At 37.6% G+C, this 27478-nt stretch overlaps 1 protein-coding gene across 1 annotated transcript in view; it reads right to left on the bottom strand.

Annotated features, from left to right (window-relative positions):
• Window positions 1-1100: 1100 nt before the first annotated feature.
• ANKFN1 (ankyrin repeat and fibronectin type III domain containing 1) overlaps window positions 1101-27478 on the bottom strand; it is a 54304-nt gene continuing 27926 nt past the window's right edge. The window contains exons 8-17 of the mRNA XM_035558821.1: window positions 22660-22759; window positions 21336-21468; window positions 20625-20741; window positions 16684-16899; window positions 14396-14562; window positions 12846-12996; window positions 10894-11062; window positions 7280-7446; window positions 3973-4189; window positions 1101-1897 (exon numbers count right to left, since the gene is read on the bottom strand). Of these exons, the coding sequence (XP_035414714.1) occupies window positions 1101-1897; window positions 3973-4189; window positions 7280-7446; window positions 10894-11062; window positions 12846-12996; window positions 14396-14562; window positions 16684-16899; window positions 20625-20741; window positions 21336-21468; window positions 22660-22759 (2234 nt within the window). The remainder of the gene's footprint in view (window positions 1898-3972; window positions 4190-7279; window positions 7447-10893; window positions 11063-12845; window positions 12997-14395; window positions 14563-16683; window positions 16900-20624; window positions 20742-21335; window positions 21469-22659; window positions 22760-27478) is intronic.

The following is a 27478-nucleotide window of genomic DNA, read 5'->3' as shown; positions in this document are numbered from 1 at the left end:
CTGTGATCTGCCTTTAGACAAACATGGAGTGCTAGAACACCATCTTCTACCCTGCTTGTGATATTAATATTTATCAGTGGCACAAATAAAAAATCTTAGATTCAAACTGCACCCCAAATTTCCCTAACTGGAATTGCCAGAATATACCAATTTCAGACATAGAGATCAAATACCCCTGAATATACACTGAATACTCAGGAACAAAAGTAGGTGCATTTCTTTCTAAAGGCTGCCTGAGAGTGCCTGCAACATAAAGAAATGTACTCCTGTGTGCTGGGCAGCAGAAAAGACCAACCTTCACTTTGATCTTACTTAGACCATGCATATTATTCATTCAGAGCTCAGCTTCATTCTGTCTGTTCTTGACCTCAAAGCTTGACTGCCTTTTAAGCCTTTAAAATAGCCTGCCACCTTTTTTGAAATCTAAGCTCCTGAAGGAAAAAAAAAAGAAAAAAAAGAAAAAAAAGAAAAAAAAATGCCCACACCTCAAACAGTGTGATAATTATTATATCAGGCTCTGGCAGCATTCAGAGATGGTGCATGCAATATCAGTGATAACTTTTGTATCTTCACTTCTCTGTAACTGGCTAGAAACTCTGGGATAATTATATTACTAGATCAGTTAGCACTTTAGTTACATGCAACCTATATATATTCAGGAGGGCTGAGAAATAGAAAAAAATATAGGAAATGGTGGAAAACACATTAATAGAATATTAGGATACAGTCCTAACATGAGGACACCAAGGATGTTACAGAGTCTGCTACATTGCAGTCAGAACCACTCATGCTTAAAATTTTGCATGCTTGGAGATAGGTGAAAATCAAGAGAACTGCAAAAACTGATTACTAGATTTGCATCCACGAAGTGTTCTGCTATGTGGTGACTGTTAGGACCCTACCTGCAAAACTGCCAATGCAAATAATAATGCTTGCATCGTGACAGATACCGCTGTAAAATGATTAGGATTCTTTAAAGTGACACAAGTTGCCATTTTCAGCAGCTGGATTTTTACACGTGATTTTGAAAGCATGGCCCTATTTGTATGATGCTCACTATCTCCTTGTGGAGCAATGGCAAGCAATGTAGAAGTCTGGGGTTAAAGCGTGCTGCTGAATACTTCTGAGACAGCAGAACCCAACTGATCATCTGGATCCATTTTCTGTTGCATAGCATTGTGCACATCTTTATGTTCTACAGGCTGCATGCTCGCTCCCCAGGAATTGTCCTCTTCACTCAGAAGTGTTGTTTTATAAGGTTCCACATATATCCTATGGGCATTCTGCCTCGATTCCTCATACTTGCCTTTTCCATCTTCTGGAAGGCTGGATGCATGAGGTAAGAAAGTGCTCTGAGATCCATCAATGGGAATCTGTAACTGCTCACTGGAGGTAGGTTCTTGAGATAAATCTGAAGATCTCATGAGATGCTGAGTATATACGCCTTCAGACAGAGAGGCAGACTGTGTCTCGCTGTGCACACGCAGCCAACGATGATGCCTGCTGAAGTAGTTGTAATGTTGATGTTTCCCTAGCTTTTTTTTCCCTAAAAAGCTCAATGGCTGCTTGGAGCTAGAGGACTTGTCTATGCTTTTTGATGTATTCCCTGACATTGTTAGATTGCTCATATACTCTGTGCAATGTTCAGCATTAGTATCAAAGGCACTACACTCTGTCAGGCCTTCTTTCAATGTTAGGCAAGGCTTCATGTCATGGACTTGGAGAACATCAGGTGCACTACCACCCAGGCCACTGCCTGCCTGCTGGGATATGTCATGTGAGGACGAGTAAATCAAGTCTAATTCTCTGGGGCTTAATGCATCGCTGGAATCATAGTCACTGTCAGTTGGAAGGAATACTTCAGAGCAGCCTTCTTCATCTGAGCAGGGCTGGGAATCTGCAAGAAGAACTCATTAACACTAAGAAGACGAGCACAAGGGAAAAACTGCAGAATTTTGTATGGGCCTAGGTGACAGAAAAGACTAGTCAGGGAGTTTTTACAGATGTGTTACAGAGGTGGTGGCAGAATTAAGAAAAGCAGAGAGGATTCATTTATTCAACTAAACAGAGGGAAGAATTTGAATTTGAATTGGAATTAAGTTCCGAAAGGATGTGTTTTCTTTTACCTTGCCTTCACCACATTTCATAGAGATGGCTATTTGGGAGACAAAGAAAATCTAATCCAGGTTCTGGTTTTATTAAAGATGTTGGTTGAGTTACTGCAGATTGATACCTCTCTCTGTCTGTGAGTAGGGTGCAAGTGCATTTATATACCAGAAGCTTGAGGCAAGGCATGGAGGTAGATGAGCAAAACTACCTTTTTCCCTGTTGGCTTAATTATGTATGTTCAAGCCCAAAACCAGACACACACAATTCAAATGTGAATTTTGTTGAAAAAAACTCACACTGGCATTGAAATCTCTGCTGTCCTTTCGCTACTGAAAGACCAATAACATAATAAATAGTGGCATATGTGATAGAACAGATTGATGCTCCATAGCTGTGGATAGTTTGTAATAGATCCAAAGAAAAAGCCTGTAGATTTTATACAGTGCTGGCTATTCACTTTGACCTAGTATAAATTACAGTATAATGCAACAATAAAGAATCAATCCCGTGCAGGGCAAGATAATCCTGTAGGTTACATGGTGCCAGAGCTAAGGATTATTCTGTGTTCATGATCTGTAATACAGGGAAAATTTAGCACAAGGTGCTGAGAAAGAACACCACCATGTAATGGAAAGAATCAAAGCACTATCATCTTTGGGTTTCTTTCTTTTTTTTTTCTTTTTTTTAACCTAGTCTAATCAGAGTAGATTTATATTTTTTTCTTAACTGTAAGAAAGTGCCAATTTGAAAAAACAAAATAAAACAAATTATTATTACCAAAATGGTCATGGTTGTTGTATAATGCAGCATCTATTGCTTTTGTTTCTACTGTTTCATTTATTCATTGCTTATAGACAGCTCAGAAGAATAAGGGCTTACATTTTTATGCAAAGTCCTTCTTCTGTTAGCAAATTAGGTGCTACTGTTTAAGTTGTTTCATTTTTAGTCGCTGTGATCTATTTCTTTCATCAGTTTAATTTTCCAGCTGTTCAGAGAAGCAATAATGGCCAATGAAGTGGGTACTTATTTGTGTAATTTTGTGTTTTAAAGTGCTTGGCTAAAGCACTGAGAGCACTGAGGTATGTGAAAATGGCTGTTGAATCAAACTGGACTACTGGCACTAAAATTTGCTCTATCAAAACAAAGCAAGAGGAGCATAAGAATGAATTGCTCCAAAGCAGAGGAGTAGTCAAATCATGGAAAGAAAATGGCTATATTATCACAGAAACAGAAGGTGAGAAATGGATATTATGGAAAAGTTTAACTTAGATTCTGGACAAATTGTTAGAAACTATGATAAAGAACAGACAAATATGTGAATGATGATAAAGAATTTGTAGCTTTTGTTTAGTAATTTATATCTCACCAATCTAGTAAGGCTGTGAACATATGCACAGTGTAAGAAGCACTAGTATGTAGGCATCCTTACATATCTGAAGAGCTTTTTGAGAAGGTTCTTTACCAAAGATTCTTAAGAAATGAAGCTGTAATTGAGAAAGAGGGAAAGCCCCTTCCATATATTAATAGCAGATTGTTGGTGAAGACAACAAATGGAATAGGCAGCTTTCACTATGGATGGACTTTACTAATTGTGGAGAAGTCAGTGACAGGACATTAAATGATCTGGAATAGTGAGATGATAAAGTTGGCTGATGATGAGCAATTATTCTGAGTAGCTGAAAGGAAAAAAAAAAAGTAAAGGCTATAGAAGGATCTCAGGATAGTAAGTGGCAAATTGATTGTTAAAATAACCTTGGCAGGTATTGGAAAAAATTATTCCTTTTATAAAATGAAATTCAAGAACTGTTATAATTAAAAGTGAGTTCAAAAATTTTGCTTGATGAACAAACAAAATTCTCTTACCACTCACAGCTTTTCTCCTCTGGCTTCTAGCCTCAGGTGAGGGGGGCGGTGAAGGAAGACAATCTAGATGTGAAGAGGTTGAACTGATTTTCTTTTGAGAGTGTTCTGAAAGATTCACAAGCTTCTTTATTGGTAGGCCAGCTGCTGGCTGCTTGTATCTGGCATACTGCAGTGCTTCTGTGATCCATCTCATTTCCCTCCAGATATCATCAATTTGCTTTTGAGGAAAAAAGAAATGATGAAAAACTACAATTAAGTCTGTATATTAATTTTGTGTAAGTAAGTGTGTAGTTTCAAGTGCCTAAGTAGGTGAGTAGTCACTGCCAACAGACAGCAGACAAGCAGGCTCCCTGACAGGAGACTTCTGATTTTAGATGGTCTGAACTGCCTTTGGTTAGGTGCTTTTTCTCGTTCAGCACTGCAAGGTCTGCCTAGGACCAGACTTTTAAATTAGGTACCTCAACTAAGAACTTGGAGATAGGATGGATGAATCTAGGCCTAAGCTCTGACACAGAAAAAAATGATAATTGTCTTTTGATGGAGCATAAAGTTTGACTAATTTTGTAGCACACTTGAAAGTCAGTTTTGTTTTGTATTGGAATGAAATCAAGATGTCTCAAGGATTCTTGTGAACCCAGGATTATGTTCAAAAGCAGAATGCTCAGGTCAAACCCTGTTTTTGAACAGAAGAATATATGTGCATGTGTATAGCATGAAGGGTTGCAGCAAACCTGTGAGACAAACTGCACGTCTGCTCCCTTATCTTTTTAGCCTGTATGCATTTTAACAGTATAAATCTATACTAGGACAGTTCTAACTCATGCCTGTTGATGGCAATAAGAGACAAGTGCCTAAATCAATGTCAGGATACAGCGTTAAATATCTATACAAAGATGCTGTTTAATGTGCGTCTTGTGAGTCTTCTGATAATGAAGACTTTAAATTTCTTCACGCAATTCAAGATCTTTGACGACTGAGTAAATGTTGCTGCAATCAGTGAATGAGATATAGCTGTGAATATAATATACATCTGCTGCGGTATCCTTTCTAGAGCTTCCCTTGTGCCTCTCTTCTTGCAGAAGCTTCTGCATTTAAAGCAGTGAGCCTTCATATTAATATTGCAGTGTTTAAAGGAAACTACCTTGCAGTTACACAACCTACATTCTGAAAGAATATAAAGGACAAACAGCCTTGGGTCAGTAAATGGGCAGGCAAAAGTGAGTGGTACTTTGTGCAGTGAGTATTACCAAAAGGGAAATAACTGAGGGATCAATGAAAAAAGGAGACTGTAAACTGATATATTCTAAGACCAGTTGTCCAGCACACCCTCTTAGCTGGAGATAATTTTTCACAAAAAGCATAATCAAACTGTGGATTTCTTGCCAAAGGATACTGCAGATTAGCCAGAATAGCTAGGGTATTTCTTGCAGAGCCCTGTTGGAGATAGGATAACTGGATAGCTATTTTAACCTAGTATGCCCATTTTTATGTAGAGGTGAAATCCTGGCTCCAATTATGTCAGTGCAAGCCTTGCCAGTGAGTTAATTTGGGCTAAGAATGTATACTGATAAGAAAAGCAAATGCTTCATCCATAATCTGCTTTAATTTCAAGACTTCAGCATAGCTCCATGAATAAAATACAATTGTGTGTCCAGTTAGCAAACTTCTCACATATTTGATTTTGAGGATCTTATATTTTCTTTCTGTAATCCTCCTTCAACTCCAAACAAAATCATACTGCTTCCAGTTTATGAAAATGTAAATCTTGTTGGTTCTCTCCCTGATGCCACTCTGTAGTGCCTTACAGTACAATGAACCAGTCATTTTAATGAAGTGTAGTTCTTAAATAATTTAGGAACATTTGAAGCATTATGCCCTGTAAATTACATTTTAACTTCAATTTTAGTTTCAGTGATTGTAAATTTCTTGTATTACTGACTAACATTCTGGTAAAGATACTGATTATCTTATCTGCTTATCTGCTGTTTTTTTTGTTGTTGTTGTTGTTGTTGTTTTTAACTTTTTAGTTGCCCTCTGACTCCTTTTCAGAACTGCATTTATATAGACTCCCTTGCTCTTTACAATGTTTGGTTTGTGTAGTAACTTCAACACTGTCTTAGATCTAGGATCACAGAACTGCTCTCGCGGTTTTGTGGTCACCACTGAAGATTGCGGTATGTGGTAGGCTGAGATATTTTTGCCAATAGGTGGAATACAGCTGGTTTTCATTTGAGAGGAAACCTGACAAGGCTAATACACTGTCACAATAATTCAGCACAAAACACTGAAGTTTAAAATATTCTCCCATATTTTCCCAGCATATGTATGTGACTCAGACACTGGAGAAAAGGAACATAGAACTGCCTATGCAGTGTATATGTACATACATTTATTTTTGATGTGAAGAGTAAAAATTTTGCAGATGCTCCTGCATGCTGGGGAGAAAACAGATTTTCTAAGTGTGAGAATAGGAAGATGAGAAGGATGGAGATAGTGGGGATGTGCAAGCAAAATGGTATATTTCTCTCTGCTCCCCTGCAGGTTTCCAACAGCTCTAAAGCAGATAAGACAAAGGGGATATGAATTCAGAAAAAGGAGGAACAGAGATATTATCATCTTGTTCATAATTATGGAGGGCCAAACATGTTATCAATAAGTGGTTGTCTTGGCCCCTATTTCAACAGAAGGTTGCTTGTATATTAAGAATATAGAGCTGTAAACTGATCTGCACCTCACTTGTAGAAAGACAGATAACTGGGGGACTGAGGCAATATTTCTGCACGGTGCTGTACAGACGTACGAACACTTCCAGGGTTAGCTTGCCATCTTTAACACAGAGCTGCTTTCTTCCCTGTGATACTGTTGATAAAGATTGTTTCTACAACCTAAGATGAATTTTCATTTTTATTTTTTTTTAATTGGCAATTTATTGTGGTGAAAAATATCCTCAATCCCCTAAGACAGAGAAAAACTATTACCCAAATGAATGCCATGTACTAGCCAGGCACTAGCTTACCTTGCATTAGATGAGAGTGAGTTTTACAAGCAGACTGACACAGTTCTGTATAACAGTCTAGTATGACTGTCATTTGATTTTACCCGTAAAAATCCTTGTATAAAAGCAACAACTAAGAAAATCATGTTCTGGGCTTGAATTTCATAAAAGCAGAATTGCACTTTTGATACAACTGCTCTTTTTATGATGTCTGTAAATAATTCTCCATTTAGATTTCACATTACAGCCTTATGCAATTTTTAAGAAAGCCACCTTAAAATCTCATTGGAATAGTCAGAAACAGACTATTACCTGTATGTAGTCTATAACTTGCTGGTGTCTTTGTTTGGCTGCAGCGACTTCACTGTCTGAAATTGCTTCCCTTAGGGATTGCTGGGTTTTCAGAGAGTCCAGCTCTATGACAGCAGAAAGGCGGCAATACAGGCTTATAAATTTTTCCTTGTAACAGCAAAAATGAACTGTGAAAAGACCAAGTGCAAAGGAAACACTTATATTCTGGTTATGAAATATGAAATCCTTAGCTTTCAGAACACACGTTTTATTAAATGTAATTACTAACTCTCTGGATGGGTTACTTTAAGCTAGAAATAAATAACACAGGCTCTAACTCTCCTCTCATTTACACTGGACTTACTCTGTTACTTCATCGATTTCAAAAGAGTCATTTCTAATTTATATCTATGTGAAGGGATAATCAGGCTCTTAGTATGCAACTGCAGAGGCTATGTTGCCCATGATAGCTTAAATCAGCAAGGCTGTTTTTTCTGAGGCTCATCATTTCTTTCATCAGGCAAGCAGTGACATGATTGTAAAATGGAACCCATCTTTTTGTTTGTTTGCTTGTTTTTAAATTGAGTATTTCAGAATGAAAGTATCATTTTGGAAGGTGATAACTTTCTTTTGGCCTAGGCTAACATAAATCAGTAACTCAAATGTAAATGGCAGCATTAAAAACATTTCAGTGATATCACAGTTTGAGTGAAACAATTATAACTTGGATAGGTGTTATCACATAGCATCCTCTGAATTCTTGTGCAAAAGAGTAACACAGAAAGCTCCAGACTGACATCTTGCTTTGTGTAATTTGACTTCGTGGTAGCAAAGAGCTATGTGAGCTACCTCTGAAAGAGCTAAGAGACAGAACAGCTATGAAGCCACGGAGCTTCACAAATGTTAATTTACCTGGCCTCTTAAAGCTATATTGTTCCAGAACCTGCATTTGCTCAGACAGAACTTGCCAGTTATCTTTGCAAACTGCAGTATAGACATACGAATCTTGCTGAGGGAGACCAAGTTTTCAGAAATACTTCCCCATTCATTGCAAGCATACAGCATGATCTTATTATAGCAGTGAATGGCAGCTGGATACTGCTACTTTTCTGGATTGGGGCATGATATTTTTCAGGGTATTTCAAGTGCAAATGCATACACTCTTCTTATCACAAATATTAAAACAGAAATAAAAACAGTGCCCCAGATCTATTTATTCCTTGCAAACAACATGAGAAGAAAAGTTAAGAATTTCTCAAAATAAGAAATCTGATCACAGAAACATGATTAATGTAACAATAAAGGCCTAATCTGAACACAGAAATCTCACCAAAAAAAAAAAAAAATAAGAGAGAGAGGGGAAGAAAGAATTCTACCTTCTGGTTTCCCAATGATGCCTAGATATTGCAGGGATCTAGTCTGAATAGTGTGTGGTCTTACAGTATATATGCCATATGTGGTGGACTCTTGAGTGAATTACAGCCGCGGTTTCAGCTTCAGTGCTGAAGTTTCTAGCCTTTGTGGTTTTAAGTCAGACCCTTTAATGTTACTTTAACAAATGTTACTTCAACGTAGTCTTTTGTGGTTATGCAATTATATAGTTGGTAGCCACCAGCTAATGGGGAATGGAAGCTTCTAATATTTGAGATGTGAATCACAGTCACTTTATAGAACATCAGGGATACATATATAATAAGTCATATAGAAAATGTCATCTGCCTTTGGCCAGATGACTGCTTACTTTAAAAAAAAAAAAGAGGTAAAATTCAGCTTTCCATACTGTTCTCTCTGACATGAATTGCTTCCCCACTGCAGCAACATTTCTAAACAGAGAGGTCTACACCCAGACTGATGTTTTAGAGATTACTTTGTTGCATGTTTATCAGCACCACATCATCTTGGTGTCTATTGATTTGTCAGCCCAGTGCAAACTACCTTCCAGAAGTGAGCATGGCTCCTGCCCATGGTTTATGTACCACGTGATGGGAGTTAAATAGTTTGCAAGACCTCTAATACAAAGATGGATTACACCAGAGATGAATATACTTTGTGCATTAATTTGCACAGTGAATGCAGTAGTCACCTCTCATAGGGAGAAATAATATGCTGAATACACAGAGTCTAATTGTAGACCTCAAGGTTGCATGTCAAGAAGACAGTAAATCTGGCACTAGGGCACTACAGCCACATCAAATGCCACAGCCATGTGACCCAAAGCACTGAACTAATTACGTTAGTTTTCTGTTGAAGGGATAACTTTGCCATGGCAGACTATACACCAACTCACGTATTGTCTGTCTGTACCACTCATAATTTTATGGCAGCTCAGCTGTTATCTGTCCTCCCACAACCAGCATAAAAACCTAGAGTTGTCATGGGCACCACTTTGTGTGCTCTGGCTGATGTGACATAAACACAATCATATGTTCCTGCCTGATTCAAATCAAATTTGGGCTGCTGGATGATGGTAGGTCACAGATCTACTATGACTGCAGAACCACAGCTTTAGCTGAAAGACCCTCCATTAATTTCCAGCTACCATTCCCCTGCATTAGTGACTCTACCAGCACTCAGCAATGACATATAGGAAATGTGGTGGTGATGGTATTGGTATCACATAAACACTAGACAGATATATCACTGAGGACCAAGTTGCCACTAGAGACCTATTCTGTAGTGGCTCCTTGTGGACTGTCTCCATCAGTTTTGGCTCTTACCATTCTCTCTTCTCCAAGGCAGAGTAAAGAAATGACAAGCAGTTTTACAGGCCAGAAGGAAACAGAGGAAACTAATGCATAAGGCTCAGCAGTCCTTACTCATCATACTCTTTCTAAAAAGAACTATGAAGTCTTTGTGGGCTGCTTTCATGTGGAGCCTTTCTTTACTCTGTGGACCAATGAGAAAGAAATGAGAAATAGAGGAGCTTAGAGCTGAAGCATCTTCTGCTTTCAGTTAGACAGTTGTAAAACCCTGTTTTGGAGGATTCTTACCTAGTCAGCAATGCAGTTCAACAGGAGGAGCACAGCACAGTGCTCCCTAAAGAAGTAGATTCAAGTCTAGTACTTTAGCATTTTTCACAAAAACAGGCTTTTCTTGCACCACAGCAATAGGACTGAGTCTCCCACATTTTTTTTTCCAGAAATCAAAAGGAAAGAGATGACCCTGAACTAGAAACTCCACTCAGACCTTTCACAAAGTTGTGAGGGAGTCAGACCTTGAGTAGGACTATCTGTAAGCAGGAGCTGCAAAAATTCTCCTCTTCAAAACTGGTTATTCTTGTGACAACTTAGAGGGATGGTTCTTTTTTGCATCTGCTTTTACACTCCAAACTTGCCATGTTGTAATTTTTTGATTCTGTTTTTTAAAGAACATCGTCTTCCAAATAAGCTTGTAGACATACTGGATAACTGTGGGCTTTGCTCTATGCTTTGCATTTCAATAATGATTGCTTCAGTATATGCTTTAACTGCTCTGCTCCCTCTATAACTTGTACACAGTTATAGGTAGTGTTGTTGCCAAAGCCATCATGTGATTTATTGACTCTCCACTGGGACAAGGGGGAAAACAGATACAACTTTGTGATTTTATTATACGGAGACTGGGTTAATATTTCTAGGTGAAGCAAGCTACTATACCAAGTTCAAACATCTGAAGAGGGAGGTTAAGAAATCCTGAGTGTGGGGTGTAAGGATTATTCTGTCCTGGGGCAGTGCAGACGTCGTCTGAGGCGGGGAGCAGGAGAAGAAAGGAGACATTGTGACCCAGTTCCAACACCTCCTGTGTATACAGACGGAAGTGCTTAGCCTGTAGAGGGACACGCGCGGGGGAAGAAATAGGAGAGAATTACAACATGGCACTTATATAAACAACACCCCAAATGATATAAAACATTAAAGAAAATTTGCACAACATCAAGCTCGGAATTTTTATAAAACATAAATATTTGGGGGGGGGGCTCTAAATGTGGGTTCATGTCACTACATAAAATAAAGATTTAAAGCTGCAATGTTCCACATTAAAACAACACACACAGGCACAACCCCCCTGAAAACAACATTTATGTTTCTTATTAGGCAGAAAATGATCACATGCCATGTGCTTTTCAAGATTATGATTGCATAATTATGTGAAAACATGAAAATGGATTCAATTAAAAACCTTTAAGATTCAATTTAGGGTTGGTTAAGAGAAATATGCAGCTCTCCCTCAACATAGCACTGAAAAGGTTTAACAAGTGCTGCAGCAGGAGAAAATGGCACACGCTGGATTTGGCCCGAGGCTGCTGTATAGCTGCTGTGTGCAGCATTGCATTTTACACTGGGTATCCAACAGTGTCACTGTCCATGATTCTGTTTGCCCCAAAAATAATAAAAATACCTAAGTAAATCTCTTGAAGCAAAAATTCAATTCATTAACAAAGAAGTTTGGTCCTGAATCATCAAAACATTTGTAACTGTTTAACTGCAAGGTCATGTTTATGTCTATCCCTCATGCACAATAGATGAACTTAAATGCTTGGCTGAACTGCAGCCTAAGGAACAAATTGCACATTGATTTCAGTACTTTAGTCCCTAGCTTAAAAAAAAAAAAAAAAAAAGATGCACAAAAGCTATAACATCCAAGAAAATACACTAGCATAGAGACCTGTACAGAGCCCTATTGAATTACTGACTGACCACAAGGCAGCACAACATCTGTCTTAATTTTGGATTTACTTGAATCTTGGCTCTTCTTAGGCTAGAAGGTGCAGCACTGACGGATTCCTTTTTAAAAGTAAAGCCTAAACCTTGCAAAATCAAGAAATGTAGAACCAGATTCATTTATTTTAAGGCCACATCTTTCTAGCTGCACAAACAGATCTTGAAATGAAATATAAAGATGATTTATTTCTACTGTAAGACCTCTTTACCCTTGTAGACCAAAATAAAATGGAATTCATGTAAACAAGAAACAAACTCCTTAGCTTATTTTTTCATGGATCTTTCACATCATAGATTATCCTCCCTGACTTCTTTATTTATTCACATATGCATTTCTTGTACCTAAATGTAAAGCCAGAAGCCAGATACCTCTCCTCACCCACAGCAATCTGGAAATCTGGAGCTATGTGTTTTAGAAGTCTTATGTCTATGTGTGTGTGAAAGAATTGCAAAGTGCTGTGTCTTCAGCAGGCCTTTCACCTTCAGCATTACATCCAAAAGAACAGTCAGTTGCCATGCTTCACTGGGAAAATACCTGTCTGTCTTTGCCAGCTGGGTGAAGGTGCTCACAGCTACTAGAGTTTCATGAGAAAGTGCGTATTTGCACCTGCCCAAAGTTGCACAAATATGCTAACAGATGCAAAAATAGAAGCTTTTTAAAATTAGTCTCTCAATCCTTATATGTTCAAAGATCTGGGAAAATAACTGTTTACTTGAAGGTGTTTTTCTCCCTCAGATAGAGTAATTGGATAGAAAGCTTCTCTGCTTTTCTTTTCTTGCAACCTTAAGATTTAATTCCTACTTGAAAGTTACACTGTTTGTAGCTTATAGTTGTGTTCTTAAGAATCAGTTTTTAAAAGGGTGATAAATACCACAAAGGAAAATACCTGATGCAGAGGTAGATTGATCTGTTTAAGGAGAGCTTTCACTGCCATCTGGAGCTCATACAAGAACAATTGAGTAGGGCAGTCTGAAGTATGATCCATACTTTCCATAGATTCTGAGCCAGAAAGTGTTTGGATCCATTCCCACTCATCTCTGTATGTTGAGTTGAGTTAAAATTAGAAATATAACAAAAGTTCAGTGCACAAGCAGGAATTCAGTGTATGTGGGATCTGTTGATAGTTTAATCCTCATATAGCAAAACACTCTAAAATTGTGCAATCCTGATTGTTTGTGGTTAAAAATCTAAGTTAGAAAAGTTTAATTTTTCTAGCACATGTACATCAGGCTGAACATTCCTTTCTAACATCTGAAAGTCAAACTGCCTTTGAAATATTTCACTAAGACTTCTCACTCCAGGTTTTCTTTTCCACATATTTTATTCCATATCTACTATAATATTTTAAAAAACATGAATAGGAAATGACAACAGTGACAATTAGCAGGTTTAATTTCTGTGACAAACTCTCTTGTACGCACTAGAGCCAAAAAACTTCCTGGTTTTGTTTTGTTTTGCTTGACATATATCTATTCTAGACCTGATAAACATACGGATCATCTTTTTAAGACCAAATCCTTAATTCACCCTGCACTATTCAATCTTGAAAGGCATCCAGCACTGAACGTTCAAGAAAAAAATTACAAGAAACCCCACTGCAAGATGAGTAATATATGTGGAACAATCTGCTCCCAAATAAAGATCTGATCTTAAACTCAAGAGTCAGAGATTGTTATAAACCCTGAAACAGTAGGTTTCATATTCCTTCCAAAATTTTTGTTAGTATTAACTTCTACATTCTGGATATCCTTGTTATCCATATAGATATCCAGTTCCTCTTTGAATCATGCAAAATTCTCAGCTGGTTGCTGAAATGGTATGGGATTAAAAATATCCACAAAAAAAAAGAAGGGGGGGAGGGGGGCAAATAAAATGTGTTGCCCACTGGGCAGGGACTAGGCACTGGAAATACATACACATGCCCAATAGATAAGGGAAGCAGTGGACAAATGGAAAATGGCATTTCTGATGCACAGTAGTTCAATGGCTGACAGCATTTGTCTAAATAGGCTGTATGTTTGCTGTGTATTAGAGTGAGAAACCAGATATTACACAAAAGAATACACTGAGGAATCACCAACACCAATACCCCATGGTCAGGGAAAATTGATTTCACTGAATTCACTGGAAGCTGAATCAGGGCTGCAGGCTATGATGTTCCCAAAAGACATATAGAAGATCATTACCACTGTGTAAAATGTGAGCAACCACAGAATACTGTCCTTAGAAACTAACAGGCTCATATGTATCTTTTCTGGATAGGCCTTCAGAATTGCTGGAAATACACAGGTGCACCTACTTAGTTCAGCACTGATCTCTATGGTACACACCTGAGCCACAGTTTGCTGGCGGCTACAGTTCTCCAATGGCAAATTGCATTAGACTTAATGTTCTCTCTCTAAATATGTGTGTGTAAATACGTGTATATTCACTTACTTGGAGACGTTGCTGTTGTCTCGGATTTTGACATGACACAGGACATTAGGCAACTTCTGCAACACGAGAACTTTGATTTGATCCACAGAACTGCAGAGTTTAAGGTAACCCAGATATAAGCCAGGAGGAAGGCGTTGCTGACTTCGTTTGTGATAGGAAAGTATGTCCTGTTTTAAGGAAAACAGTCCTACATATAAATAACAATTTTTTTTCCACATAAGCGGAAGAGTTTGGGATCAAAAAGCAACAAATGCTTTTATAGCTGTCTTCTTGTTTCAACAGTGCTCCCAATTCACAAAGTATTTAAGCACATGATTAAGCATATAAATAATCTCTGGTAGTTTGGATGCACTTGGACAACTTCCTGCTCAAAACCATACACAGGTTCTTAAAGCTCTTTGAGGCACTAGCAGGCACTAAAAACTTCAACCTTCTTCAACTGTTGGATTTAAACTAGCTTAAACAGCACCCACCTCTGCACTCTTGTCTAACCATTTCTCCAGTGAGCTGGGTCAGGGAACTGTTTCAGGAAAAGAAGCAGTTGTTTTTCAGCCCAGTCAGTTCCCTGGTTCACTTCTGGTTTGTAACTAGCACAGATGGACCAGAGTGGCATTGGGGAAAAGCTGTCTGCTGGGAAAAGTGGGACAGAGAGGCTGCATAAAGCAGTACTGTCACCGAAGAAATGCATGTAGAGTCACCACCTAAATCTCTTGAAAACCCGTTCTGTATCACCTGCTATCAACAGGAAGATCTCTGTAATTATAGGAGTTGGTGGTCTGCAAAGTTAAATTAATGGCTCTGTTTTGTGAACAAATATCTTCATCAACAAATAGAGCTCAGAAAGAATTAATACTGATGGTGTATTTGCTGAAGGCAGGAGAAGTTTTTAAGGCTATGTATAGCAGTCCCCAAGACGTACTTTAAAGAAAAATGATGTCTGCTGCCATCCTAGAAATGAGTGCCTCTGCAGTGGGTGAGGATTAAGACACCTGGCCATACGCCTTTACTCTTGGAACCATCAAATTATCTGCCAGTGCTATGCTTGGCTCTGACCAATGCAATTAGACCCTCATTTTCACAAGCACTTCATGAGCAAAATACCCATTCGATGATTAAACAAGTAATACAAGAAAGGGTGGGCATTAGATAGGAATGTGTAAACCATTAGGGGAACATTTTTTCCACTAGGATCTCTGTGGAAATCTGATCAGGCCTGTATTTTGGGTTTCCTAATATAAAACTTTTGCCCAGATTGACATTTTTCTACACCTTTAACACATTTTAATACAGAAAATCTAACATAGATCAGGTAAGTTTTATTGTCTTTTGGAAATTTTTTAACGTTCCTAAAACCTGGTAATGCATATTTTGATTGCCTGTCAGTTTCCGGTACCAAAAGCACAGTCTCTGCCCAAGAAAGTGCCTCAAACTCAAAAATTAAACTCAAAAATTAGTCATTGTCTAGCTGAGGTGAGAAAAGATGGGACTAAGACAATAATTTGTGTTGTAGTATTTTGGGTAACTATGCCACTCAGTTGTAGAGAAGAGGGAGACTGGCTACAGACATTTTGTGAGAAATAGGTTGCTGTTACCTACAGAAAACATATAAGTCTTACTTTGAACTAAGAGTTTACAAATACCCTGACTCTTGAAGGGCTGAAAACCCACACCTCTCAATGATGTTAACTGAACTGATAATGCTAAACACCCTCTAGGATCAATCCTTACCTTGGTATTGTTCTAAATGTGAAGTATGGGGGCATGTTATATGGAAATTAAAGGAGAGTTATGGTCAGTAAAGAATTCTTTAGCAACTATACCAGGCTCCAAGGAACTCTGAACCCCACAGAACAAGTTTATTAAGTAGAACAGTAAGGTTTTAAACATAGATTTAGTGTTAAGGTTTGAATGGAAAAATCTTATGGAGTGTAGAAATTTTAAGTGTCTGTATAGGTGCTTAAGAACATCACAGAGAATTTTAAAGGTTTTTATATCCCTTGCTAAGGAATGCTATAGCATGGCTTCCCGAAACTGATAGAAACTGTACCATTCTCTGCTAGGACTTTGATGTAATTTCTTTAGAATCTCATGGATATTTTACATATTAAGGATATGATCCCAGCCCCCTTGGAAGTAATATAAGTCTTTACTTTCAATGGGAGCCTTGCCATTAGTTTTATTGGGCACTGGATTAAGGCCTAAAATTCTACAAGACTCTTCCAAAATCAGGGCTCTGGCACAGGCTTTACAAAAGCAAATAACACACAGTAAGAGAAGCAAAGCACTACCTGGATTGTTATAAGCAAAATGTCTAACGCTGTTGGCTCCTCTGGAGTTGAAAGGGATTTCCTCTGGCTTTGTAGTTTGGATACCTGCATCCATTTGCCATTAAAAAACGAATAAAGACTCTCCACTTCTCTTATAGTAACTATCAGTATATTGCCATGTCGATCTTTGATGGGCTCATAAAAAACTCTGCCTAAGTTGTGAGTTCCCAGCAAATTCTAGAAAAGAAGAAAATTATAAAATGAAAGTTATTTATCACATATCAGGAGGGTGGTATTTTTTGAAACTTCCCTTTGTGCTCACTGATGTCAGACCTGTTGACTTCAATAGAAACTAGACATAGTGTTTCTTAAACCCTTGCCCAACAGTCACATCATTCAGTGGCAAAAGGAAAAGTTTTTTCCCTAGGTTGTGTTACTGGATTGAATTATGGATCTTCCAGTGTATTTGGTCCAGTAGTGTTTAGTCCAGCATTTGATGGGGAACATTAAATAGACTGTTATGACCCGGTACTTTTGTAAAAGGACACACTGCAAAGTAATTCACCTATACTTCCCCTTTTTGCCTAGTTATGTAAAGATAAAGGATGCAGTTTTCAAAAGCACTCAGTGTTGGTCTAGTGTTGATTCCTTTGGTATCAATGAAGCCCTTCTGGTTTGAGCTTACTGAAGAGCTAGATGCATGCTCAAATGAGAGATGCAGTGCATATCAGAGATACAAAATTCTTCTTCTATGCCTACATCATTCATTTTGGAGACTTCAAATGTTTTCTGGTAGGGTCATTAACTATCATCTCCATTTTCTGCTCTCTGTTTAAAAAATATTATTTTCAGCAGCAAAAGCAAGAGGCACTCATGTCTGCATTGAATGTAAATAATTCTGGAGCTGAACTGTGGGGTGTGTTTGTGAAGGAACACAAAGGAATTTGAAGAGACACGGACTCTTTTTCTCTTATTTCAGATACCAAGAATGTGCTAGACAAACCAGCAGAATCTAACAAACTACCAAGGCAAAGCTCTCCAGGAAAATATGTGAGGATTAAAGAAAAGTAATTTTAAAAGGCTCCACATAAAATACATATTTTGGTCAAAATCCCTTTCCTCACACAGTAAGGCATCTGCTTATAGGTGCAAACACATTCAATCCAGTGACCAGCCACTGAAGAGATTCCCAGATGTCTTAAAGAAAAATGCCTAACATTTAAAATATGCTCATTACTTCAGGACTTTTCAAGAGATCTACAGTGAGCTGGATAGGGATGGGGGTTGTTTAAAATGAGAACTTGAATTCACAATGTAGCACACTGTACATTTAGGGAAGTGCTGTAACTTTATGACATTGTAAACTGATAGATTATCCTGAATTTATTTATCTGTACTTAGCAGACAATATTTACTTATAAACTTAATAGTTAAATTATTTATAACCTAGAGGTTATAACACAGTGGGGCACAGTGACTGCCCTTTATGCAGCATAACTTAGCTACTTTAGCTCTATGCATCCCTCTCCAGAGCACACTGTTGATGTCTATATATCACATCCTCTTTTTCTTAACTGCCTGTTGAGGTTAGCCTCCGTAGCTGAGTAACACTGGGTGGTTTGGCTATACATTTTGTATTAATTCATGTGTCCACAGATGGGACAAATCATTGCAGGTAGATGTTTAGCCATCTAGTTGTGATGTTAATTTCATTACTGCAATATAAGATTGTGCCTAGGTGGAGGCAAATAGATCTTTGCTGTCACTGATGACTATATTCTGAATGACAGTCCAGAAAAAAGAATGGGGACACCTACTTATATACTAAAAAAGTTTTGTGTCTGCTTAGCTTGGCATCCCGTCGCTTCTGTTTTGCTTGCTTAGTTGTCTAGTGGTAACAGCAGGCAAAATTACAGTCCCTGTTGTCTCTGAATCCACTGATCTAGTCCCTTAGCAGCTGTATTATCACTGATCTTTTCCATTCTGTCCTAAATTCCTGTGGAGTCAGACTGTTAACTGCCTCAATAAAATGTATTCAACCACATAAACTTTATTGAGATCCTTCCATTGGTGGATCCCATTAGGCCACACACTGTTAAAGGTTGGCAGGTCGGTGACAATCCCTGTGTTCATCAGGGGACCAAACTAACAGAACAAACGATAAGGACAGTAAATTTGCCGCAAATTCAACAGAGCAATATACCACATGGGCACATTTGCTGTATCTCTGTGCTTCAAGCTCTACTCCTAGCATCTCCGGTAGCAAATAATAATGCAATGTACTAGGAATCTTGGTTATCTCAAAGTGCAGTCTGTGCATACTAACAATGCTCTGTTACAGGCAACCTACACAGAAGGAATGAAACTGAGCTAACCAAGGGAGTCTGTGCTACCTAGGCTGAGCTAACCACACCAGAGGGACCTTTCAGCAGATGTAGTTAAAACTGTCTCCAGTGAGAGCTCAAAGGACTGACAAGCAGCTGCTGCTTAACACAGGTGGTCCTTCAATAAAGGTACAGCAGACTGGCATTCCATGTATTTCGGGATACTTTGGGGAAATCAATCAAGACAGGTGGTTGCCCAGGAAGGCTACTCTCCTGTACAGCCTGCTTTGCCAAAAGATGTAAAACAAACCCCACATGGATATTCTTAATAACGGCCACAAAGTATCTGGCTCTCACAGCTGCTATAAAATCTAGCTTATTGCACCGACTGGCAATAAGAAGAGGGGTGGCTGCATGGCTGACACGTGAGCCAAGCAATATGAAGATCTTCATTAATTCCATGACTGTACCACAGAGTTTTCTGGGCAGCTTTGGTGACTTCATTCAAACAAAAGGTAGTAGAGTGAGGTCTGGGTATACTTTTTCTGTAGGAATCATGCCCACATATTTTTGAACATGTATTTTACTACAACAGTAAACACTCATAGAATGGTTTGGGTTGGTAAGGACCTTAAAGATCATCTAATTCCAACCCCCCTGCCATGGGCAGGGACACCTCCCACTAGACCAGATTGCTCAAAGCCCCATCCAACCTGGCCTTAAACACTTCCAGGGAGAGTGAATCCACAGCTTCTCTGGGCAACCTATTCTAGTGCTTCTCAGCCTGTCTTCAGAGCAGAGGTATTCCAGCACCTTGATCACTCAGATCGTATCAGTATGGAAGGAAACCAGGTCTCCTGAAAGTCACTGCCATGCCTTAACAACATGATGTGAATGTGCATGTAGTGCTGCTGTCCCTACCACTCTGCTGAGGGGTCAGCAAAAAATCTATGCACCACTTCACCTTTCTTAGTCTTTAAGAGTCTATACAAGTTTCTGGTTGGTTCTCTGCACAGAGGTACATCTCAGATTCATTCATACTGAATGACCAACCACAACAACATAGCCATGCTGTTGGTCAAACAGTGTTGCTCTGGCCTAGAAGCTGTTCTGAAGTAGTTTGTAAGCCACAGATGAATCAAGAGTCATGTTCTGGCAACTTCAGAAGTCTACTTGTCCTTCCTTTTGGGGTCAGAAGCTACCTACTATTATAGGTGTCCATATAGCACAAAGGAGTGCTAAATCTTACTGAGAGTTTAAATGCTTCTCAAATATATTAATAATTAATAGTTAACAGGCTTTCTAAGAGGTTTCTGAGCAGTGAATATTAGGATTGTAACCTGTGAACTCCCAATCTGCAAACCCACAGCATTATCTGGGGTTGTTATTTACTGGTTCATATCTGTTTCTTCCTCTGCCACTATTGTTTCGTTCCTGTCTTTTTCCTACTATTTACTTCTAATGTAACTGCTTCCAGCTGGCAAGACAGAATCAGTAGCTCACTTCACTGTAGATAATAACACTGCTCCAAAGAATAGGCCAGCACGGAGTGGTGAACCAAAGGACAGCTGGCAGTACTTTCCCTTAGAGATCAGAGAGTCACTAAGTTAATAGCTGGAAATATGCAATGAAACCAACCTGTAGCTGTGCTGCTGCAGAAAGCATCTTTTGCCTGGCTTGAAGTGTTGTTGATGAGGACACGGATATAGACATACTCTGCCTCAGCCATCTGATGTCATCCCACATACAAGACAACTGCAAAAATATGTCTAGTTCAGTCAATTTTTGTTGTCAGCATTTACAAAAGCAGAAATGAAACTAAAAGCATTTTGGACTTAGAAAAATCAGTGGATATTGTTCATTTTGAGTTCTTGTGGGTGGCAAGGAGTTGCCTAGATAAACAAGAAACAGATACAGAAGTCATTCTGTAAACATCACGCACCTATTTCAATTGCCTTTTAGACTACTGTTTAAAATTGATTTACTGTTCTTTAGGAAATTAAAAATAGTGTGAAGGTATCTTGAATGATGGTATAACCATAATACCAACTTCAAAACTTCTAGTTACTTTTTTTGTGTTCTTCCTCTAAATGTTCATAAAAGTTTTATGTTCCTAGTTTGCAATCATTGATGTAGGATCATGCATTTAAAAGTTAATTGTGCTACTGTGAGTGACCCAATCAGAATTTAACCCATATAAAGGGTATGTGAAAATTAAATTTTGACATGATTGAAAGGTAAAGCACTTAATCTATTAGCTTTTTAATGTGCTCAGAATGATCAGCTAAGGTTTATGCATGGCTAGCAACAAAATTGTAAAAACAATATACAAAATTAGGCTCCCATTACCTTTGTGAACCACAGGAAATCCTGCATAATTGAACTACTGTGAGAGTCATCAATTTCCACAATTGGGATTTGATCTTCATTGGTTACTAATAAATTGTCTTTGTAAAAAAATATAACAGATAAGTAGAGTCCCCTAAAGAAACAAAAGAAATATTGTCAAACAGCTTTCATGTCTATTGATATCCGTGCCAAATTTTAGCCAACGAATCATAGAGTTTAAGTTCTGAGGTGGCAAATCAAGTCATCTGGTCTTAACTTTTGTGTTATTATAGATCATGCAACTTCAACCAGTGAATTCTGAAAAATATTTGGGAAGCTTATCACTTTAGATGATGTACAAGAATTTAAGGAATTATGAATCTATGCAAGCCAATGACATCAGTTTTAGTAAGAGTTTTGCCACAGTAAACGGTACCCAATGGGAGGGGGATGGAGGGAGGGATGCTTTGCTCTCTAGAAATCAAAAATTTTACCAAAACATTTTTATCATTATTGGCCTTAGTTTTGCTCTCATTACTTCAGAGTAAAACTGAAGTAACTCAGTTGAAATCAGGAGAGTTATTATGGATTTACATTAGTGTAATTGGGTGTAATTTGGCCAGCATATCTGCAAAACTGTTTATGCAGATCATTCCTTTCAATATTTACCCTTGCAATTAGTTGCATACATTAAGTAGTTGCCTTAGGGAATTTAAAAACTCTGGAGAGCTCTTCTGAAAGAATCAAACTCTTATCAAAATACAAAGACGAAAAAGCAAACTGAATATCCCTGGCAATGAAAAAAGAAATAATCCAGTCTAAAAAAACCTTCATTTGCTAAAACTATCACGGCAGAGGTTTGTTTGGGTCACACTGGGCTGCAAACCTAGCTAAAAATGTTACAGAATTCTCAATAAGTTGCTTGTGGCCAGTGAGATATTAGTATCTATTAGAACATGTTGTCTGAGCTCTGCATTTTATATTATGAATGAAATAAATTCCATGGTTTCCTTATTGAGCAGCAACAGATGCAGTACTTTAACAATACCTCAGTAACTGCACTGTTGTGTTTGCACACAATACTTCACTTTAGTAAGCTCAAATCCATTTCCAGCAGTAACTATCAAAGATTGCTAATGATTTCAGTAGGAACTGGAGCACTATTTTCCTATTAGATGCATGTCTCACACATATATAGTTTTATCAGGTTTATTTGGATTGATTGTTGTTTCATTGGGAGTAGAACCTGCTTACATCCATTTTTAAGGTGCTGTTCGCTATTACATAAAAGCAGCAACTGCTAGATAAAACTCAGAATGTTTGGGAGATAAAATGAATGACAAACCGTTTCAGAGTCTTCACAAATTTGTTCGATGAATGAAACAGGTGCTTCAGGCTTCTAGACACTGATTGCTTGCGACCAGCATTCTGTAATTTGGAACTTTCTGAAATGGAAAAAAAAAAAAAAAACAACTAAACCCAGCTGTTACATTTCAGTTAATAACACATAAAGAACCTTTGTCTCTAGAACCACAATACTAATACTAATCAGTTGGTGTCCTCTTTATTCCTTTCAACAGACAACATTTAGGAACATGCTCATATACAACTTTTTTTTTCTTGTTTTTTCATTCTCTTAACAATATTGCACATCAAGCAATTTCCTTAATTGCAGCAAATTCAGAGTTGGTAAAATTGTTGTTTGTTCCTAGGACAAGTATAGCTTAAACCAGTATCACATACTCTTAGTGTTCAGGATGGATATGAATTTTACAAGTGGTCTCAAAAACACAAGAGAATCAAACCATCAGTCAGCATTTTAGGATAATGTAATTCCTCAACATATGTCCATGAGACCTGCTTTGTGTCTGCAAGGATCTCGGACCAGCTCTCACAATAGAAGAACAGACTCAAAATATAAATATTTGCCCAATATTAAAAAACAAAGAAAGTTTTGTTTATATATTGGATAATTTTTTATTTTCATGAATTTCACTTAATGTATTTCCTTCTCTGATATATGGCCGGAGTTTTCTTTTAAGCCAAAAAAAAATCTTCCAGTGGAACTGAAACTCAAGCCCTGTGAAACAGCTGTGACCACCTGTATACCTGTAAGTGGTTTTTAGAAGGTATGCCAATAGATGGCAGTCAGCAACATGCACTGTACAATAATATTAGTATTGTCAGAAGTAGTTATCTACATATGGCTTGTAAAAAGAATGGGTGCTTAAAACTTAAAAAAAAAAAAATATTTAGGTATTTCCTGTGATCTGAAAAGAAATACCAAAAGAAAAATCTATCTGTGAAATTATATCTCAGTCTTCCAACATCTGACTGTTTTCTGTTTATTTGGAGGAAGTACAGATACCCATCCAGACTGAATCACCAAACATTTCGAGGGACAACCCTCTCCAGTGGGGAAAAATATAACTCATGAAAGATCTTACAAGAAAACTATTTGTTGAAAGCTGATAATCAGTCTGCTTAGGTGTATTCAGAGTAACATATTTCCCACATACCTCCAGTGCAAAATAGGAGGTGTCTATCTGTGTCTCCCTAGCAAGTTCTAAGTTTGAAAGTTTAAAGAACATCTAAATTTGCTCTTGTCAAAACCCCATCTGTGGAAGCACTTAACATATTTTTAAGTGATGAATAAATTTGCACCATAATTTGCACATTGAAAACCACAAAAAGAAGACACATTGTTAGCATAATTACCACTCTGCTGAACAGCAAGTACAAAGAGAGCAAGGTTCTATTGGGGTGAAATAATACAATTCAGATGTATGAGACTTATTAGATCATCAAATCCATTGTCTTTCCACTGCAAACTTGGTCTCCATGACATATTCTCCAATGCAATGTTCATTTTAGTTTAAATAGACTCGTTCTAATCTGTGGCTGCTCCTTTGATGCAACTGATCTTTGTTTTCTTTGTCTTTTTGAAAAAATAATTTGTTTTTCTATCCATATCTCCTCAGATCATTTTTATTTTACTCTGAGCTTTCTTCAGTATATCACAGTAATGTAAACCAAATGCTATATGACAACTCTTGTCTTACTGTTTCCTTCTTTCAAGGTTAAGACCAATTTAGGAATATAAATTTCATGCTAATTATGCAATTTTCTCCTATATTAGCAATGGATGGAATGGAAGAGGAAATTGCTAAAAGCAAAGCAACATAATTCTGTATTAAACACCTAGAGACTGCAGCATTACAGTAAGAGGGCACATTACAAGTGAATATAAGTTATTGGGCTATTCAGTGGTTTGGGTTTGGTCCACAGCTTCTTCGAAGCCAACAGCAAAAGACATAATGCAAAACTAGAGGGAGACTGTAAATTCTTCTACATTGCTGTTTGCTTTTGTTTTACAGTACAGTATGTCTAGAAGCCAAAAAACATGGAGATGAGATTAGAGGATACTTTGGATCTATAGGAAATGAAATTTTAACAGTCTGTTATTTAATTAACTAATAAATAACAGAGTAACCTTTGTACAGCAGCACCAGGAACAACAAAATAAGTCAATGCTAATAAATGATACGGTAGAGCTGTGAGCTCTTTTAATAGTTCAGAAGCAAACATATATTGGCCAAGATTAGAGAAGTTCCAGTGAATATATTTAGATCAGAAGCTTTCACACTGGACAATTAACTGTGTTTAGCAGTTTTTCTCTTGGGTAGGATTTATAAATGTTTCTTTGCAGTTCACTTAAATACAACAGATACTTAAGAGCAACCTAAGTTGATTGTGGAGGAATAAGAACAAAGTTGCATGCTCAGCCTGTTAGCATGCATCTGCTCTAGAGGAATGTCTGTTATGCCGTGCCATTTCTCCGAGAAGGAAGATCATCTGGAATTCTTTGTCCTATCTCTAGACAAACGGGTGCCTCTCCTCAAGTGGGGCAGATGTGAAGTAAATGGAATTACCTCAGTGCAAAATTATCTGGGAAGAAATCTTAGCCCCACAGATCAGACAGCCTGTGGAACAGCTAAAGATCATTAATGGTAACACTGAATAATGAAGCAAATTAGCACAAGAGGAGCTAGATCCCATTGAAATCCTAGCAGAGGGCACACAATGGGATTTAAAGTTTTTACTAACAATGCAAGTTTACGAAAACACATCCAATAACTGGAAGCTTCTGGGAAAAAAAAACACAACATACTCAATTTAAAGCTACATAATTTTAGCAGTGCAGATAACTGACATTGGGATAATATGCACAGAGGCATAATTCCATGCAGAAGTTAAAGGCATACATAGCAGACAGACACCTCAATAGCTTAAGACCATCATAGATTCCATATTACCTCACCTCAAGAAGGAATGTCTTTCAAAGAAAATTCTGTATCTCATGAAGAAGCTATAGGCGTGACAATCATATTACTGAGTGGTGTATTTTGGAGTATAAAGTCATGCTCAACAGCTGAAATTTTAACTTCTTAAATTGTCTATCTGACCTTCTTAGTCCATGGCCAAGTTCTTCAGACTGTTTTTGTATATTCTCATAAAAAAAATAAAATCTAAACTTTTAAAATGTGTCGTGGAATCAGAGATCCTTCTTTTTGTTAAATGCAATGAAAATAGGCTCTCTGATTGTGAATCAAGTTATGATTAGAAAAAAAATTATTTCACTTCTGACTTCTCTAGTAAAATACATTTCAACCAAATTACAGAAGGAAAATATCTGGTAAGCATTTTACTGAAGAGTTGGGTTCTTTTCTTAATGAAGCATCACACAATTGCTTAATCCACTCAGAACTGTTTAGAAAGAATGATCTACAAGCAAAAAATACTTAAAAAATACATTTGAAGTGTTGCCAGGACATACAATTGTAGTAATTCAGTTATGATCGTCTGTAGCATGGTATTATGAAGACAAATGGATGACTGTTGTTTGTAATCATCAGGGTTTTCCAGAAGATTAAACATATGAAAGCAAAGCTTCCTAAGTAATTCCCTAGGAGATTTCATCATATCACAGAGCAGGTTCAAAAGCAACAGCTGATCTAATTCCAAAAGCTCTTAAACTCACTGTACATTCCAATGTATTCTTCCTGGTATTTTTGTAAGCTTGTTTTCCTTAGTCCCTGAAATGCAAAGCATAGGGGAAAATGCAGGCTTCAGTGCAAAGCCTGAATGAACAGACCTGAGCAAGAGATGTGTGGAATCTGGGTGATTTAACCCTCCCAGATCACGCTGGAGCACTAACACACAACCTTTTTCATGTAGCTCTTGCATTCTGAGGCTTTCACGTATGTTATCCAAATAATCTTAGACCTTCTAGATGGACTATCCTCTCCACTTTTTTCACCTCCTTTGCACTCCTCCTCCACTCTCGTTCAGCCAGCCTGAGCACCATGCATGTGATATCCTGCTGAGGAATCACTTAATGGAAGGCCAAGGTGCCAAGGTTTCAGCTTTGAATCTGTCTCTGTCTTCACTTAGCTTTAATTCACTGCAAATCAGTGGCTGTAAGCAGATTCAAGGATACTCTTCAAACAATTTCCAGCTATTTATTGACATCTCTAAAACAAATGAGGAAAACAGAGGTTACAATATGCACTTTCTCAGAGGAGTGTGGTAAAGAGAAGCATGGTAAAAACTGATTAAATGTATAAAAAGCATATCTGTGCTGATTTCTGTCCATGACAGTTGAAACAGGCTTCTGTATTATATTAAATGAAAAACTTTATGGGAGCTTTTCAGTCACACACAATAGCTTATCTCAGATCCTTGATCAGATTTCTCAGATTTCACTAAGACTGACAAATAACAGAATCAAATTTCAGAGTCAAAGTGATGTCATAATTCTTACTTTTTCTGTAGGGTTTTTTTTTTTTTGGTCTTGATTCTTTTGCAAATTACTGAAATACAACAGATTGACATTAGTTGTATATTTAAGGTAAGTTCCAAAGGCTTTCCTATTATGTTACAAACCTGATTTATCCAAAATATACTACTGTATAATGTTAACATTACAAGCAATTATGAGATTTTTATTTGGTTGGAGGCAAGGGTGTTGCTCAAGCTGACTCCACAGTGTAGTACTGCCATATGTAATTTCCCACATCCTCTTTCTGACATGCAAGAAAATGTTCTGAGCTAAACAGATTTTCTATATTGTTGTTATTTATTATTTAAGGAAAAGGAGTTAG

The sequence above is a fragment of the Cygnus atratus genome, chromosome 18 (genome assembly GCF_013377495.2).
Source record: "Cygnus atratus isolate AKBS03 ecotype Queensland, Australia chromosome 18, CAtr_DNAZoo_HiC_assembly, whole genome shotgun sequence".
NCBI classification, from domain to species: Eukaryota; Metazoa; Chordata; class Aves; order Anseriformes; family Anatidae; genus Cygnus; species Cygnus atratus.
The sequence above is the reverse complement of the archived record's forward strand: the minus strand, read 5'-3'. Positions and strand labels throughout refer to the sequence as shown.